This window comes from Polistes fuscatus, unplaced genomic scaffold, assembly GCF_010416935.1.
Source record: "Polistes fuscatus isolate 324 unplaced genomic scaffold, CU_Pfus_HIC Scaffold6, whole genome shotgun sequence".
Classification (NCBI taxonomy): Eukaryota; Metazoa; Arthropoda; class Insecta; order Hymenoptera; family Vespidae; genus Polistes; species Polistes fuscatus.
In genome coordinates, this window is record NW_025113140.1 from 4,049,881 (window position 1) to 4,070,022 (window position 20,142).

Below are 20,142 nucleotides of genomic sequence, written 5' to 3' on the forward strand. Positions count from 1 at the left end.
ATTCTCAAAAGTTCACTCTATTTGAATTACCAACAATTTTTTTGGTTTAGAATTCATGGATGAGATTTTGCAGAATTTAACTGGAATTAAACTCGACAAAATTTTACCACATTTATTGATTAATTTTTATGAAAGATCTACATTGGCCGATGTTGAGATCAGAAGTTTGTGGTATGAGAAATTACCTGATAAAGATGATATTCTAAAGGATCTCGCGAAAAAGAGCAAATTGTTGGCAAGTGAAGTTTTGTCATTTGACTTTCATATTCCTAATAGATTCTTACCTTGGGATCTTGGATATTTACCTGCATTTGCAGCTAACTACGCGAACAATGAAGTAATGAACGATGCAAATAAACTATCTTTACTTTTATATTTGCGAACTATGATTATTATAGATTATACGATCTTGGATGAAAATTTGTTGATTAAGAAAAACAAAAAAATATCTATTAAGGAATATTCCAATGCAATATTTCACAGTAAGTTTATATTTTCTATTATTTACAATTATTACATTATTATTATATTTACAATTATTTACATTTATTTATTGTTACGATAATAATGAATTTCTCTATTTTTTTTCTTTTTTTTTTTTTACAGATAAACTTGCATCGAAATTCAAAAATCAGCCACTTATTGTAAATTACGTAAAATTGGTTTATCAAATAAACGAATGCATTTGTTCTCTATTACGAGACAAAGCTTTATTAATAAATAACGAAATGTACATAGAAATCAGAGAAGGTTTACAATATTTAAACAGATTCGTAGAATTGGGAAATGAAATTATAATAGATAAATCAAATAGCAACAATATAAATTTGAACAAAATAGTTTTGCTATTGAAAGTACATTACAAGTGGTTGATTAAATTTATATTTAAAATGTATGGAATTTGTCAAAATCATTCTATGCTATCTCAAGATACGATTAATAATAAGGATATTTTATTAACTATGGTCAGTGAAATCAATGATTTATTATGTGAAATCAAATACGATCCATTTAGAAAAATAACAAAACTGATTAAGAAACGATTGATATTACCCTTACCATATAATTCTGAAGACTTAATGAAAAATCACGAGCAAATGAGAGAAATATTAAGAAACTTTTTACCATGCAATAATAGTACTAATAATGAACAGTTAAAAAAACAACTTAAAATTTGGTTTATTCGAGCGGATGAAGCAATTTCAATCCGTAAAAAAATGATATTGTTATGGACGCAAATGTATTTAAAATTAGAATTGTACGAATCTATTCCAAGGGAAATAATGTCAATGAAAAGCGTTTGTTATTCGGATTTTTTCAATTTTCACACAGATAAGGAACTAACCATGGCTTTACAAAACGTCAATGCTATTGATCAACAAGAATCGAACGCAATTGCCTTAAATATACAAATGTGGCCTATTTATGAATACTTGTTTTTATTATTAGCAAATATTTCTTATAAAAAAATTTGCGAAAATACGATAAACAATGAAATTGATTTTGAAATTAATTTTGAAATTGATGAATACAATTGGTTAAAATATTTTGCTGAAGTACCCAGCATACCTACTAATTTGGTTGCGATAATATCTATGATTCATACGAAAAAAATTAACTCGTATGAACGAATAACACTGATTTTTGAATTATGTGTCTTCTTATTTCAATTTTCTCAAAACAGTTATGCCGTAAAAGATTCTAAAATGCTTTTACATTTGAACGGAATAAGTGAAGACGATATAGAAAATTCTGTTATTTCTTATGAAGTATCTGAGGTAAAGTATTAGTGTAATAATATAGAAGATATCCTAGTTTTTTTTATGCAAAATTTTACTAGCATATTGTACAAATAAATTAAAAAACAAATGTGTTATATAAACATTGGCTAATTTTGCGGAGAAAAATTAGGACATCATCCTGTATTTTGATTTATTAATAATAATTGTTATTTACTAATAATTATTTGTATATTTTTAGACACCTAAATACACGAGTGGAGCTGTATTAATGAATTTAATATTCGAATTAATATTACAAAAAACAGAACAACACAAGGAAGATACAATTCTTGCTGCAACCACATTAAGCACATATACCATTCGTACTAAACAGTTACAAAATTTAACTCATATTTTGTGGTATAACAGTGTCACGCTAACATCAATGAATTACGAAATTGCCACAAATGATTTTGCTGTAATGAAATTTTATTTAAATTTGTATGTGTCTGCTATTGATGATATGTACGCTGAAAATGATATTGATAAACTTATTATTTCTACAATTGAAAAGAAAGGAAAGCATAAACGACAAGAAATAGAAAACATGTATTCAAATGAATATTTGAAACCGATAGAAGAATTACGTGAAATAAAAAAGAAATTTACAAACGAGAATACAGATAATGATATTGTTGAAAGAGGAAGAACTTGGATGTTAATTGGCTATTTTGAACTTTTAATATTTGGAAATTTGGGTTATATTGATCCTGTGCATAAGATTAGTTTGAAATTAAAATATCTGGAAGAAGAAATTCTAGATATTTATGCAACAGTTTATGTAAATGTATTGCAGTCTTCTATTGTAAAAAGGGAATTTAATTATGAGAATGCCTCTCCTCGACATTCAGTAATGATGAAATATTTAACGAAGATATTAATAGAAAAAGACAAGTTGAAATTATCCGAAGCATTCCGACCTGCTTCGGCAGATTTTACAATGCTGAATAACGATGTTGTTAACTTCAGAAATATGATAACAACTTATGAATTAGTTTATAAACATATTAATCGTTTAACATTTGTTATAAATAAGATCAATGAAAAACCATCTAAAGAATTTATCAAAATTGCTGAAGATGCGTTAAGAGAAGCACAAATGTGGTATCAATCGGTGAAACGTTTTGCGGAACAAATAGAAACGAAATATTACTCTGTTTATTCTGACATAGTTCTTCCTATACTTGTAGCATTGGTACATTTAAAGCAAGGAGTATCTCTTTTAATTAATGAAGCAGAAAAACTAATATCTTCTGTTAAAATAGATTCCAATGAAGGTAACTTAGAGACATTAATTTATAATATGATTCGTTATCCAACTATCGGAACAGGACAAGATAATTTATTACATTTAATTTCTACGTGTACCTCAAGTTATACTAAACTTATGATTAATAAAAGCTTGCTGCCTCTAGTAGATACTTCAGTTTCCGTGAAAGAACAGTTTCGGATTGTTAAATGTGGTTTATATGAATTATTTAATTACATTGTATTAAATAGAAATTTATCTAAGAAAAATTGGGAATTGTTGAACGAGTTATTACAACAACTTGTATTGATATGGAAACAACAGCAGGAGGAATCTGAGAAAAAAGCAGCCGAACAAGAAAGTCTTTACAAGAATAAATCAACTGAGGCGAATGATCTTATTGTCGAACTTCAAAATATGTTTCCAACTTACCGAGAGAATGACTTCATTGGTATCGAAAATGATACAAATGCTAATTTGGAACAAAATGTGGCACCCACAGAATTAAAAGAATCCTACAGCAATATCATTTCGCAGGACGATATTAAAGAGATTCAACAAATTCATTCAATCATCGTTACATCTTTTATCAAATGTGAATGGATCTATTCTGAAAACGATAACGTTGAACCAAACTACATTCGTCCTTTATTAGAACGATATGAAACAGCAGATATGTTGTTAAAAAGTATAAAATTCAATCTAAATGAAAATCTTACATCAAAATTGTACAACAGCTTACAAATGTTAGTCTCACAATCATTACAAGCTACTGAAGATGAAAGCACGCAACAAACGATGCACAGTATGATCAAAACTCATCAAAAACCTTACGATTTCTATAAAGATTCTAACATTCAACAAGTGAAGCAATGTTTGCCATTGTGTAATAGTATTTTATTTAGAATCAATAATTTCCTAAAAATGTGGCCTGATCATCCTGTTTTACAAATGATTAAAACTATAATAGAAAGAATTTATAGTTTCCCTGTAACATCTTCCGTTGGACGATTTTTAATAGGCTTAGAATTGTTACTGGCAAAACTAAATAAATGGGAAGAACTGGCTTCTGCCGATTATAGCCTGATGAATGAAATATTGTTATTGCAACGACAAATCATTGATTGGAGAAAACTCGAATTAGCTTGTTGGAACAGTTGTCTCGACACCACTTTCAACAATATGAGATCGCAAACATCAAAATGGTGGTTTTATCTGTACGCACTGATCGAGAGTTATATGTTTAAATCTACATCTACAATAACAGCAAATGTCGTCAAGGAAAATGAATCTATCAGTAAAGAGAAATTAATAGAATTATTAGAACGATTTATCAACGAGTCATCTCTTGCTGAATTTGAAACAAGACTTATTTTATTATTAACTTTCCACTGTCACGTTCTTTACTTTAATCCTTCGGTAGAGAGAGAAGATCTTCTAGCAATATTATGGAACATTTATCATTATTACAAACAATTTATAGCCGATGTAAATATAAAAATTCAATCGTTAAAAGCACCCATTGAAAAGAAAGTAAAAGATTTCGTTAAAATTGTACGTTGGAATGATATTACTTATTGGTCCATTAAAGAAACCGTTGACAAAACACACAGAACATTACATAAATTTGTTAAAGAATACGAAAATAGTTTAAAGCAAAGTGTTCTTTCGTATTTGACCGTAACAGCTAAAAACAGTAACGCGGATTTAGGAAATAATTTAAAGGCCGATCACGCTCAAAAAGAATACGTAATCAATCCGAATGATTTCGTCCTACCTGAGACTACAATTAAAGACATCAGCACTCAGGATATGACATATAAATTCGAATCGAAAAATATTAGCTCTCGGAACATGAAATACGAATTCGTTTCGAGCGGTGACAAACTTTTGAATAAAGCTAAACGTTACTGCAAAGAAATCATTTTAACGAGTTCATATCCTACAATTAGAATGGACGTCGAGAATTTTATACAAGATTACATAGAACAGAGTATCCATCTGAAGAATTTAGAGATTGATAAATCGTTACCAAAAAATAAACAAAAATCGCAAGCGAAGAGTATTTTGCAACAGAAGAAAATGACTTTAACTGATTATTTCAAAGCTTTAAATCTAATGGGTGTATCCTATCGTATCGGTATATTAACTTGGAGAAACAATCTTAATAAAATTATTGATTTTACGATACCACCCTTAGATATTTCTGTCGTAAACAAATATTTCAATCTGTCCAATGTAGATAAACAAATGCTTATACAATGGACAAGTTGCGATAAATATTATTACAAATCCATTATTAAATTAAATGCACTTAATGCGATATTAGGAACAGCACAAACCGATCTGGGCGTACAGAACATAGAACGTTGTCATGGTTATTCGAGTCATATGATGTTAATGGCTAATAAACAAAGATTAATTCTAAGTAAATTATTTAATAACTTTAAGCCTCTTAGAACGCTTGTTGAGAACTTATCAGAAATCGATAACGTTTACATAGATATTTCTCAAGAATTCCAAAGCAATATTGAAATAATTAAAGAATTAATGATCAATTTGGAGCTCAGTTTCGAACAACTTTTGTTGTACTTGCAATATTGTCCAACTAATTTATCAGAGGAAAACAAAATGGACATATTAATTTTAGAAAAAACTAAATTGCCAGTATTTAATTCTTCCAACAATATTCAGGATGATATAAAAACTAGATTGAAAGAAAATTTAAAAATGATAAGAAAAATTTCAAAAACTTTTAACACAGTGTTTGTTTCTACGAAAATAGAAAATATGATAAATGACAAAACTTTGGACCTATATCATTTGCAAGTTTTGGAAGATACTTTCAAATATATTACAACGTTAAAACTGGAAACAACTGTATTGTCTTTAGCTTTTATTTCTGAGAATGATAAGCATCCTATTGTAGAAAGTATAGAATTTTTACAAAAACAAATTGAAAGTAGCATTGACACATTCAACGAATTAAGAAAATTGCCGATTAATAAAAACATAGATTTATCTTCAAATGATACGGAATGTATTAAAAGATGTATAGACAATCTGGTAAAAAATATTTTACTTGTCATACAAAAGAAATACAAAGCCAATACGATAGAGAACGATGCACCAATTTTAAACAATGATGATGATGATGATAACGATAAAAACGTGGACGATGAGTTCGAAAAGAATAAATTGACAGAAAAATTAATAGAAGATTTGGAAAAGAATATAGAAGAATTAAACATTTCTCACATTTCTGCATTGTTCAATGATCTTTTGCTCAAAATAGGTGGAAACCAAGATCATAAAAGGTAAAGTATTTGTAAAATATTTTTTTTGTTCCTATCAAATAATTCAATTGAATTGCATTTGTATGACTATTATTATATTTGTTACAGGCTACTCTTGCAATGTCTACCATTAATGGAACAATATCTTTTATTGGTACAGTTTTATTTGAATGAACAAGTTGCATCTTTCCGGGTTACGTGCAAATTATTGTATTTGCAATTGAATGTGTTTTTGGATTTAGCAACAAATGGATTCTGCGTTCCCAAAGATTTAGACTTAGAAGAAGGTGACACAGACGAGACAGGAAATGATGTTAAAACAGGTGGAATGGGTTTAGGCGAAGGAGAAGGGCAAAAAGATGTTTCTGATAGGATTGAAACTGAAGATCAGTTAGAAGATGCAAAACGACCTGATGAAGAAGAAGAAAAATCAGAAGATAAAGATTGTAAAGAAGAGGATAACGGAATTGAAATGTCTGAAAACTTTGATAATAAGTTGCAAGATATTGAGAAAGATGAGAATGACGAGGAAGAAAAGGATGATGAGAAAGATGAAGATTTGGATAAAGAAATGGGTGAAACAGAGGAAGGTGCTGAAAAATTGGATAAAGAAATTTGGGGCGATGACGAGGAGGAAGAAACTGAAAATGAAAATAACGAGCCTAAAGATGGGGAAGATGAACGAGGACAAGGCGAAGAGATTGGTAATAAAGAACTCACTGCGAAGGATGGTTCGAACAAAGATGATCAAAATAATGAAAAAGAACATGATGAAGATGAGCAACGTGAGGAAGAGAAGAAAGAAATTAATGAAATAAATGAACCGGAATATAACGATGATCAAATCGATCCTTATTATGGTAAAAATCAACCACAGCCAGAACCTGAACCATTGGATTTACCGGAAGACATGAATTTGGATGACGACAACAATGAAAAAGAAGACAATAATCCTGGTGATGAAAATCCATTTGACATAGACGCAATGAAAGATTCTAAACCACCACCAGAAATTGAAAATACAGATCCAACAGAAGAAACAACTGAAGAGACAAACGAAATGGATGTTGCTTCTGATGATGACGATGATAATGACTCTAATAACGATGAAAACAAAGAACAAGGGGAACCTGAAAATCAGGATAATGATGAAAAAGTAGATGAAGATGCTGATCCTAAAGGTACATCGAATCAAACGCAAGATATAAATAAAGAAGAAAAAGAAGAAGAAAAGAAAGACGAAGAAGCAGAGGACAAACAAGAGTTACAAGAGAAGGCTGCACCTAGTGCAGATGATGCAAGCAAGGAACTTGATGCTGCAGAACAAATTGATGCTAGTAAAGATGGATCTAAAGATAATGTTATACAAGAATCTCAAACAGAACAAAAGCAGGAAACACCTACAGAAAGCAGTCAAGATGACAGTAAAAATAATGGCGTTGGACAATCACACTCGGAGAGACAAGAAAGTGGTCACGCAGGTTCATCTTTAGATGAAAATAGTTCTATATCTCATCAAGAAAGTAAATCACAACAGATGAATAAAAGAAAAACTTTAGACACAGCTGACGAAAATAGAAGTTTATTCGACACAAATCAGCCAGAAATGAAAAAATTGAAGATGATTCATACACAGGAAGAAATTTCGGAACAGGAACAACAGGATCAATCGACAAACAAAGATAAAGATGATATTGACATGTGTCAACATATTAAAAATAGCGAACAATTCGATGATTATGCAATGGACGCAGCTACAGATAATCAAGTTAAACAACAAGCATCAAATATCGAAGATGAAGAAAAAAAAGAAGAAGAGAAAGAAGAGAGTATGGACATTGATCTTCATCAGGATGAAAGTGAAGATAATAAAGAAGAGAATAATGTACCCAAACAAAATCCAGAGACATTAGCTCGAGACAAAAAAGAACAAAATAAGGACGATTCATCTGTAAAAGGAAACAATACCACTGAAATGAATCAAGTAGAAACGAATGTTGAAGTAGAAGGCGATGTTGTTCAAACGTGTAAAATAGAACGCGGAAATGATACAACGTTTCATACTAATATGGATGTAGATAATAATAGTACAATAAATAATGTAATAGAAACTGCGAGATCAGATGTTGAAAAGATCTTAAGCGAATGGACTGATGTACCATCGACGGAAGAAGCAGCAATTGTATGGAATCGTTTATGTGAAGTCACCGATTCAGCAGCTCGTGGCTTGTCTGAACAATTAAGATTGGTTTTAGAACCTACGAAAGCAACAAGATTAAAAGGAGATTACAGAACAGGCAAACGTATTAATATGCGAAAAATTATTCCGTTTATTGCTAGTCAATTCAGAAAAGATAAAATTTGGCTTCGGAGGACAAAACCTTTTAAACGTAATTATCAAATTGTCTTAGCTTTGGACGATTCGAGTAGTATGGCTGATAATCATTCCAAAGAATTAGCTTTTGAATCTTTATCATTAATAAGTAAAGCTTTAACGTATTTAGAAGTAGGAGAACTTAGCGTTATAAGTTTTGGTGAACGTGTAAGCGTTTTACATCCTTTAGGAGAAACATTCACAGAACAAAGTGGTTCCAGGTAAATAACATGTTTTATATTTTACACGTTGTTAATATGAAATATGAATTTCAAATTTAATTGATTACTTTCAATATTTTTTTCTAGATTAATTCAAAATATGAGATTTGAACAAACAAAGACATCAATAGGACAATTAGTTGAATTTACTGTAGATATGTTTGAAACTCAATCTACCTCTTCCGATAATGCTAAATTGGTTGTTATATTATCCGATGGTAGAGGTGTGTTTTCAGAAGGAATAGATAAAATAAATTATGCCGTTAGAAGAGCCAAAATGGCAGATATTTTCCTTGTATTCATAATAGTGGATAATCCAATAAATAAGGTAATATATTTTTTAAATTATTAAAATATAACTTATTATTATTATTGACAAATATTATGAAAGATATTATTGAAAGAATTTTTTTATAACAATGGATAATTTTTATATTTTTAGGATTCCATTTTGGATATAAGGATGCCTGTATTTGAAGATGGTAAATTATTAGGAATTCGTTCCTACATGGATAGTTTTCCATTTCCATTTTATATGATTTTGAGAGATATAAATATGTTGCCTGAAGTTTTAAGCGATGCTCTAAGACAATGGTTTGAAGTTGTTGGGAAGATAGATGCCTAATATTAATTGTATAATAATAATAAATTGTAATTGTAATAATTGTAAATTGTATAATAATAATAAATTGTAATTGTAATAATTGTAAATTGTATAATAATAAATTGTATAATAATTATTTGTATTAAAATATACTATTATACCACACGACACGATTCTGTTTTATTAAATTTAGAAACTACAGTTTATCATTCATAATTTTAAGGGGTTATACGCAGTTAGGATTTTCAAAAAATCGATTTTTTTTTTTTGCATTTTCGGAATGTACATATATTTAAGTATATTCTCTGAAAATTTCAAATCGATCCGACAAATATTCTTCACTTCATGTAAGCTGCAAACAAAAATTTTTACCTATGTGTAAACGTCTCTTTGAAACTTTAAACGCGTTTTTCTCAAAACGGTATTTTCAAAGTCGGTGATCTCGATTTCTCAGAAATAACTCAACCGATTTGTCTTATATTTTTACACAATATTCTTAGATATATTCCTCGGGTATTGACGAGAGGAATAAGATTTAAAAAAATTATTACTATTTTTTTGTAACAATTTAGAGCGAAAATTTTAGTCAAAAAAAGCAAAAATTTTAGTCTTTTTTTCAAATAGGTGCCATTTTGTCAAAAATCAAAATTTTTAAAATTCCTCTCGTTAATACCTGCATTAATCTATCCTTTAAAAGAATCCACCATATTTTTTAATTTCGGATAATCCAAACCGCCAAAATGGAGATCACCGCCAAACGTCTTTTTTTAGAGGACGTTCAGGAAATCATCTACAGGAGCAGTGCAGATTAATATTTTTACAGAATCGACGCGCTATTGTATTCTCAAAAGTTCACTCTATTTGAATTACCAACAATTTTTTTGGTTTAGAATTCATGGATGAGATTTTGCAGAATTTAACTGGAATTAAACTCGACAAAATTTTACCACATTTATTGATTAATTTTTATGAAAGATCTACATTGGCCGATGTTGAGATCAGAAGTTTGTGGTATGAAAAATTACCTGATAAAGATGATATTCTAAAGGATCTCGCGAAAAAGAGCAAATTGTTGGCAAGTGAAGTTTTGTCATTTGACTTTCATATTCCTAATAGATTCTTACCTTGGGATCTTGGATATTTACCTGCATTTGCAGCTAACTACGCGAACAATGAAGTAATGAACGATGCAAATAAACTATCTTTACTTTTATATTTGCGAACTATGATTATTATAGATTATACGATCTTGGATGAAAATTTGTTGATTAAGAAAAACAAAAAAATATCTATTAAGGAATATTCCAATGCAATATTTCACAGTAAGTTTATATTTTCTATTATTTACAATTATTACATTATTATTATATTTACAATTATTTACATTTATTTATTGTTACGATAATAATGAATTTCTCTATTTTTTTTCTTTTTTTTTTTTTTACAGATAAACTTGCATCGAAATTCAAAAATCAGCCACTTATTGTAAATTACGTAAAATTGGTTTATCAAATAAACGAATGCATTTGTTCTCTATTACGAGACAAAGCTTTATTAATAAATAACGAAATGTACATAGAAATCAGAGAAGGTTTACAATATTTAAACAGATTCGTAGAATTGGGAAATGAAATTATAATAGATAAATCAAATAGCAACAATATAAATTTGAACAAAATAGTTTTGCTATTGAAAGTACATTACAAGTGGTTGATTAAATTTATATTTAAAATGTATGGAATTTGTCAAAATCATTCTATGCTATCTCAAGATACGATTAATAATAAGGATATTTTATTAACTATGGTCAGTGAAATCAATGATTTATTATGTGAAATCAAATACGATCCATTTAGAAAAATAACAAAACTGATTAAGAAACGATTGATATTACCCTTACCATATAATTCTGAAGACTTAATGAAAAATCACGAGCAAATGAGAGAAATATTAAGAAACTTTTTACCATGCAATAATAGTACTAATAATGAACAGTTAAAAAAACAACTTAAAATTTGGTTTATTCGAGCGGATGAAGCAATTTCAATCCGTAAAAAAATGATATTGTTATGGACGCAAATGTATTTAAAATTAGAATTGTACGAATCTATTCCAAGGGAAATAATGTCAATGAAAAGCGTTTGTTATTCGGATTTTTTCAATTTTCACACAGATAAGGAACTAACCATGGCTTTACAAAACGTCAATGCTATTGATCAACAAGAATCGAACGCAATTGCCTTAAATATACAAATGTGGCCTATTTATGAATACTTGTTTTTATTATTAGCAAATATTTCTTATAAAAAAATTTGCGAAAATACGATAAACAATGAAATTGATTTTGAAATTAATTTTGAAATTGATGAATACAATTGGTTAAAATATTTTGCTGAAGTACCCAGCATACCTACTAATTTGGTTGCGATAATATCTATGATTCATACGAAAAAAATTAACTCGTATGAACGAATAACACTGATTTTTGAATTATGTGTCTTCTTATTTCAATTTTCTCAAAACAGTTATGCCGTAAAAGATTCTAAAATGCTTTTACATTTGAACGGAATAAGTGAAGACGATATAGAAAATTCTGTTATTTCTTATGAAGTATCTGAGGTAAAGTATTAGTGTAATAATATAGAAGATATCCTAGTTTTTTTTATGCAAAATTTTACTAGCATATTGTACAAATAAATTAAAAAACAAATGTGTTATATAAACATTGGCTAATTTTGCGGAGAAAAATTAGGACATCATCCTGTATTTTGATTTATTAATAATAATTGTTATTTACTAATAATTATTTGTATATTTTTAGACACCTAAATACACGAGTGGAGCTGTATTAATGAATTTAATATTCGAATTAATATTACAAAAAACAGAACAACACAAGGAAGATACAATTCTTGCTGCAACCACATTAAGCACATATACCATTCGTACTAAACAGTTACAAAATTTAACTCATATTTTGTGGTATAACAGTGTCACGCTAACATCAATGAATTACGAAATTGCCACAAATGATTTTGCTGTAATGAAATTTTATTTAAATTTGTATGTGTCTGCTATTGATGATATGTACGCTGAAAATGATATTGATAAACTTATTATTTCTACAATTGAAAAGAAAGGAAAGCATAAACGACAAGAAATAGAAAACATGTATTCAAATGAATATTTGAAACCGATAGAAGAATTACGTGAAATAAAAAAGAAATTTACAAACGAGAATACAGATAATGATATTGTTGAAAGAGGAAGAACTTGGATGTTAATTGGCTATTTTGAACTTTTAATATTTGGAAATTTGGGTTATATTGATCCTGTGCATAAGATTAGTTTGAAATTAAAATATCTGGAAGAAGAAATTCTAGATATTTATGCAACAGTTTATGTAAATGTATTGCAGTCTTCTATTGTAAAAAGGGAATTTAATTATGAGAATGCCTCTCCTCGACATTCAGTAATGATGAAATATTTAACGAAGATATTAATAGAAAAAGACAAGTTGAAATTATCCGAAGCATTCCGACCTGCTTCGGCAGATTTTACAATGCTGAATAACGATGTTGTTAACTTCAGAAATATGATAACAACTTATGAATTAGTTTATAAACATATTAATCGTTTAACATTTGTTATAAATAAGATCAATGAAAAACCATCTAAAGAATTTATCAAAATTGCTGAAGATGCGTTAAGAGAAGCACAAATGTGGTATCAATCGGTGAAACGTTTTGCGGAACAAATAGAAACGAAATATTACTCTGTTTATTCTGACATAGTTCTTCCTATACTTGTAGCATTGGTACATTTAAAGCAAGGAGTATCTCTTTTAATTAATGAAGCAGAAAAACTAATATCTTCTGTTAAAATAGATTCCAATGAAGGTAACTTAGAGACATTAATTTATAATATGATTCGTTATCCAACTATCGGAACAGGACAAGATAATTTATTACATTTAATTTCTACGTGTACCTCAAGTTATACTAAACTTATGATTAATAAAAGCTTGCTGCCTCTAGTAGATACTTCAGTTTCCGTGAAAGAACAGTTTCGGATTGTTAAATGTGGTTTATATGAATTATTTAATTACATTGTATTAAATAGAAATTTATCTAAGAAAAATTGGGAATTGTTGAACGAGTTATTACAACAACTTGTATTGATATGGAAACAACAGCAGGAGGAATCTGAGAAAAAAGCAGCCGAACAAGAAAGTCTTTACAAGAATAAATCAACTGAGGCGAATGATCTTATTGTCGAACTTCAAAATATGTTTCCAACTTACCGAGAGAATGACTTCATTGGTATCGAAAATGATACAAATGCTAATTTGGAACAAAATGTGGCACCCACAGAATTAAAAGAATCCTACAGCAATATCATTTCGCAGGACGATATTAAAGAGATTCAACAAATTCATTCAATCATCGTTACATCTTTTATCAAATGTGAATGGATCTATTCTGAAAACGATAACGTTGAACCAAACTACATTCGTCCTTTATTAGAACGATATGAAACAGCAGATATGTTGTTAAAAAGTATAAAATTCAATCTAAATGAAAATCTTACATCAAAATTGTACAACAGCTTACAAATGTTAGTCTCACAATCATTACAAGCTACTGAAGATGAAAGCACGCAACAAACGATGCACAGTATGATCAAAACTCATCAAAAACCTTACGATTTCTATAAAGATTCTAACATTCAACAAGTGAAGCAATGTTTGCCATTGTGTAATAGTATTTTATTTAGAATCAATAATTTCCTAAAAATGTGGCCTGATCATCCTGTTTTACAAATGATTAAAACTATAATAGAAAGAATTTATAGTTTCCCTGTAACATCTTCCGTTGGACGATTTTTAATAGGCTTAGAATTGTTACTGGCAAAACTAAATAAATGGGAAGAACTGGCTTCTGCCGATTATAGCCTGATGAATGAAATATTGTTATTGCAACGACAAATCATTGATTGGAGAAAACTCGAATTAGCTTGTTGGAACAGTTGTCTCGACACCACTTTCAACAATATGAGATCGCAAACATCAAAATGGTGGTTTTATCTGTACGCACTGATCGAGAGTTATATGTTTAAATCTACATCTACAATAACAGCAAATGTCGTCAAGGAAAATGAATCTATCAGTAAAGAGAAATTAATAGAATTATTAGAACGATTTATCAACGAGTCATCTCTTGCTGAATTTGAAACAAGACTTATTTTATTATTAACTTTCCACTGTCACGTTCTTTACTTTAATCCTTCGGTAGAGAGAGAAGATCTTCTAGCAATATTATGGAACATTTATCATTATTACAAACAATTTATAGCCGATGTAAATATAAAAATTCAATCGTTAAAAGCACCCATTGAAAAGAAAGTAAAAGATTTCGTTAAAATTGTACGTTGGAATGATATTACTTATTGGTCCATTAAAGAAACCGTTGACAAAACACACAGAACATTACATAAATTTGTTAAAGAATACGAAAATAGTTTAAAGCAAAGTGTTCTTTCGTATTTGACCGTAACAGCTAAAAACAGTAACGCGGATTTAGGAAATAATTTAAAGGCCGATCACGCTCAAAAAGAATACGTAATCAATCCGAATGATTTCGTCCTACCTGAGACTACAATTAAAGACATCAGCACTCAGGATATGACATATAAATTCGAATCGAAAAATATTAGCTCTCGGAACATGAAATACGAATTCGTTTCGAGCGGTGACAAACTTTTGAATAAAGCTAAACGTTACTGCAAAGAAATCATTTTAACGAGTTCATATCCTACAATTAGAATGGACGTCGAGAATTTTATACAAGATTACATAGAACAGAGTATCCATCTGAAGAATTTAGAGATTGATAAATCGTTACCAAAAAATAAACAAAAATCGCAAGCGAAGAGTATTTTGCAACAGAAGAAAATGACTTTAACTGATTATTTCAAAGCTTTAAATCTAATGGGTGTATCCTATCGTATCGGTATATTAACTTGGAGAAACAATCTTAATAAAATTATTGATTTTACGATACCACCCTTAGATATTTCTGTCGTAAACAAATATTTCAATCTGTCCAATGTAGATAAACAAATGCTTATACAATGGACAAGTTGCGATAAATATTATTACAAATCCATTATTAAATTAAATGCACTTAATGCGATATTAGGAACAGCACAAACCGATCTGGGCGTACAGAACATAGAACGTTGTCATGGTTATTCGAGTCATATGATGTTAATGGCTAATAAACAAAGATTAATTCTAAGTAAATTATTTAATAACTTTAAGCCTCTTAGAACGCTTGTTGAGAACTTATCAGAAATCGATAACGTTTACATAGATATTTCTCAAGAATTCCAAAGCAATATTGAAATAATTAAAGAATTAATGATCAATTTGGAGCTCAGTTTCGAACAACTTTTGTTGTACTTGCAATATTGTCCAACTAATTTATCAGAGGAAAACAAAATGGACATATTAATTTTAGAAAAAACTAAATTGCCAGTATTTAATTCTTCCAACAATATTCAGGATGATATAAAAACTAGATTGAAAGAAAATTTAAAAATGATAAGAAAAATTTCAAAAACTTTTAACACAGTGTTTGTTTCTACGAAAATAGAAAATATGATAAATGACAAAACTTTGGACCTATATCATTTGCAAGTTTTGGAAGATACTTTCAAATATATTACAACGTTAAAACTGGAAACAACTGTATTGTCTTTAGCTTTTATTTCTGAGAATGATAAGCATCCTATTGTAGAAAGTATAGAATTTTTACAAAAACAAATTGAAAGTAGCATTGACACATTCAACGAATTAAGAAAATTGCCGATTAATAAAAACATAGATTTATCTTCAAATGATACGGAATGTATTAAAAGATGTATAGACAATCTGGTAAAAAATATTTTACTTGTCATACAAAAGAAATACAAAGCCAATACGATAGAGAACGATGCACCAATTTTAAACAATGATGATGATGATGATAACGATAAAAACGTGGACGATGAGTTCGAAAAGAATAAATTGACAGAAAAATTAATAGAAGATTTGGAAAAGAATATAGAAGAATTAAACATTTCTCACATTTCTGCATTGTTCAATGATCTTTTGCTCAAAATAGGTGGAAACCAAGATCATAAAAGGTAAAGTATTTGTAAAATATTTTTTTTGTTCCTATCAAATAATTCAATTGAATTGCATTTGTATGACTATTATTATATTTGTTACAGGCTACTCTTGCAATGTCTACCATTAATGGAACAATATCTTTTATTGGTACAGTTTTATTTGAATGAACAAGTTGCATCTTTCCGGGTTACGTGCAAATTATTGTATTTGCAATTGAATGTGTTTTTGGATTTAGCAACAAATGGATTCTGCGTTCCCAAAGATTTAGACTTAGAAGAAGGTGACACAGACGAGACAGGAAATGATGTTAAAACAGGTGGAATGGGTTTAGGCGAAGGAGAAGGGCAAAAAGATGTTTCTGATAGGATTGAAACTGAAGATCAGTTAGAAGATGCAAAACGACCTGATGAAGAAGAAGAAAAATCAGAAGATAAAGATTGTAAAGAAGAGGATAACGGAATTGAAATGTCTGAAAACTTTGATAATAAGTTGCAAGATATTGAGAAAGATGAGAATGACGAGGAAGAAAAGGATGATGAGAAAGATGAAGATTTGGATAAAGAAATGGGTGAAACAGAGGAAGGTGCTGAAAAATTGGATAAAGAAATTTGGGGCGATGACGAGGAGGAAGAAACTGAAAATGAAAATAACGAGCCTAAAGATGGGGAAGATGAACGAGGACAAGGCGAAGAGATTGGTAATAAAGAACTCACTGCGAAGGATGGTTCGAACAAAGATGATCAAAATAATGAAAAAGAACATGATGAAGATGAGCAACGTGAGGAAGAGAAGAAAGAAATTAATGAAATAAATGAACCGGAATATAACGATGATCAAATCGATCCTTATTATGGTAAAAATCAACCACAGCCAGAACCTGAACCATTGGATTTACCGGAAGACATGAATTTGGATGACGACAACAATGAAAAAGAAGACAATAATCCTGGTGATGAAAATCCATTTGACATAGACGCAATGAAAGATTCTAAACCACCACCAGAAATTGAAAATACAGATCCAACAGAAGAAACAACTGAAGAGACAAACGAAATGGATGTTGCTTCTGATGATGACGATGATAATGACTCTAATAACGATGAAAACAAAGAACAAGGGGAACCTGAAAATCAGGATAATGATGAAAAAGTAGATGAAGATGCTGATCCTAAAGGTACATCGAATCAAACGCAAGATATAAATAAAGAAGAAAAAGAAGAAGAAAAGAAAGACGAAGAAGCAGAGGACAAACAAGAGTTACAAGAGAAGGCTGCACCTAGTGCAGATGATGCAAGCAAGGAACTTGATGCTGCAGAACAAATTGATGCTAGTAAAGATGGATCTAAAGATAATGTTATACAAGAATCTCAAACAGAACAAAAGCAGGAAACACCTACAGAAAGCAGTCAAGATGACAGTAAAAATAATGGCGTTGGACAATCACACTCGGAGAGACAAGAAAGTGGTCACGCAGGTTCATCTTTAGATGAAAATAGTTCTATATCTCATCAAGAAAGTAAATCACAACAGATGAATAAAAGAAAAACTTTAGACACAGCTGACGAAAATAGAAGTTTATTCGACACAAATCAGCCAGAAATGAAAAAATTGAAGATGATTCATACACAGGAAGAAATTTCGGAACAGGAACAACAGGATCAATCGACAAACAAAGATAAAGATGATATTGACATGTGTCAACATATTAAAAATAGCGAACAATTCGATGATTATGCAATGGACGCAGCTACAGATAATCAAGTTAAACAACAAGCATCAAATATCGAAGATGAAGAAAAAAAAGAAGAAGAGAAAGAAGAGAGTATGGACATTGATCTTCATCAGGATGAAAGTGAAGATAATAAAGAAGAGAATAATGTACCCAAACAAAATCCAGAGACATTAGCTCGAGACAAAAAAGAACAAAATAAGGACGATTCATCTGTAAAAGGAAACAATACCACTGAAATGAATCAAGTAGAAACGAATGTTGAAGTAGAAGGCGATGTTGTTCAAACGTGTAAAATAGAACGCGGAAATGATACAACGTTTCATACTAATATGGATGTAGATAATAATAGTACAATAAATAATGTAATAGAAACTGCGAGATCAGATGTTGAAAAGATCTTAAGCGAATGGACTGATGTACCATCGACGGAAGAAGCAGCAATTGTATGGAATCGTTTATGTGAAGTCACCGATTCAGCAGCTCGTGGCTTGTCTGAACAATTAAGATTGGTTTTAGAACCTACGAAAGCAACAAGATTAAAAGGAGATTACAGAACAGGCAAACGTATTAATATGCGAAAAATTATTCCGTTTATTGCTAGTCAATTCAGAAAAGATAAAATTTGGCTTCGGAGGACAAAACCTTTTAAACGTAATTATCAAATTGTCTTAGCTTTGGACGATTCGAGTAGTATGGCTGATAATCATTCCAAAGAATTAGCTTTTGAATCTTTATCATTAATAAGTAAAGCTTTAACGTATTTAGAAGTAGGAGAACTTAGCGTTATAAGTTTTGGTGAACGTGTAAGCGTTTTACATCCTTTAGGAGAAACATTCACAGAACAAAGTGGTTCCAGGTAAATAACATGTTTTATATTTTACACGTTGTTAATATGAAATATGAATTTCAAATTTAATTGATTACTTTCAATATTTTTTTCTAGATTAATTCAAAATATGAGATTTGAACAAACAAAGACATCAATAGGACAATTAGTTGAATTTACTGTAGATATGTTTGAAACTCAATCTACCTCTTCCGATAATGCTAAATTGGTTGTTATATTATCCGATGGTAGAGGTGTGTTTTCAGAAGGAATAGATAAAATAAATTATGCCGTTAGAAGAGCCAAAATGGCAGATATTTTCCTTGTATTCATAATAGTGGATAATCCAATAAATAAGGTAATATATTTTTTAAATTATTAAAATATAACTTATTATTATTATTGACAAATATTATGAAAGATATTATTGAAAGAATTTTTTTATAACAATGGATAATTTTTATATTTTTAGGATTCCATTTTGGATATAAGGATGCCTGTATTTGAAGATGGTAAATTATTAGGAATTCGTTCCTACATGGATAGTTTTCCATTTCCATTTTATATGATTTTGAGAGATATAAATATGTTGCCTGAAGTTTTAAGCGATGCTCTAAGACAATGGTTTGAAGTTGTTGGGAAGATAGATGCCTAATATTAATTGTATAATAATAATAAATTGTAATTGTAATAATTGTAAATTGTATAATAATAATAAATTGTAATTGTAATAATTGTAAATTGTATAATAATAAATTGTATAATAATTATTTGTATTAAAATATACTATTATACCACACGACACGATTCTGTTTTATTAAATTTAGAAACTACAGTTTATCCTTCATAATTTTAAGGGGTTATACGCAGTTAGGATTTTCAAAA

The 20,142-nt window shown here is 29.5% G+C and overlaps 2 protein-coding genes across 2 annotated transcripts; both read left to right on the top strand.

Moving 5' to 3' along the window:
* Positions 1 to 1,475: 1,475 nt before the first annotated feature.
* LOC122523225 (midasin-like) lies at positions 1,476 to 9,618 on the top strand. Its single transcript, XM_043644882.1, has 5 exons — positions 1,476 to 1,778; positions 1,981 to 6,347; positions 6,435 to 8,921; positions 9,009 to 9,249; positions 9,364 to 9,618. Exons 1-5 carry the CDS (start codon positions 1,596 to 1,598, stop codon positions 9,544 to 9,546), a joined length of 7,461 nt encoding a protein of 2,486 aa, XP_043500817.1. The 5' UTR covers positions 1,476 to 1,595; the 3' UTR covers positions 9,547 to 9,618.
* Positions 9,619 to 10,416: 798 nt separating this feature from the next.
* LOC122523226 (midasin-like) lies at positions 10,417 to 19,984 on the top strand. The gene is made up of 6 exons (XM_043644883.1): positions 10,417 to 10,847; positions 10,973 to 12,144; positions 12,347 to 16,713; positions 16,801 to 19,287; positions 19,375 to 19,615; positions 19,730 to 19,984. Exons 1-6 carry the CDS (start codon positions 10,421 to 10,423, stop codon positions 19,910 to 19,912), a joined length of 8,877 nt encoding a protein of 2,958 aa, XP_043500818.1. The 5' UTR covers positions 10,417 to 10,420; the 3' UTR covers positions 19,913 to 19,984.
* Positions 19,985 to 20,142: the final 158 nt, after the last annotated feature.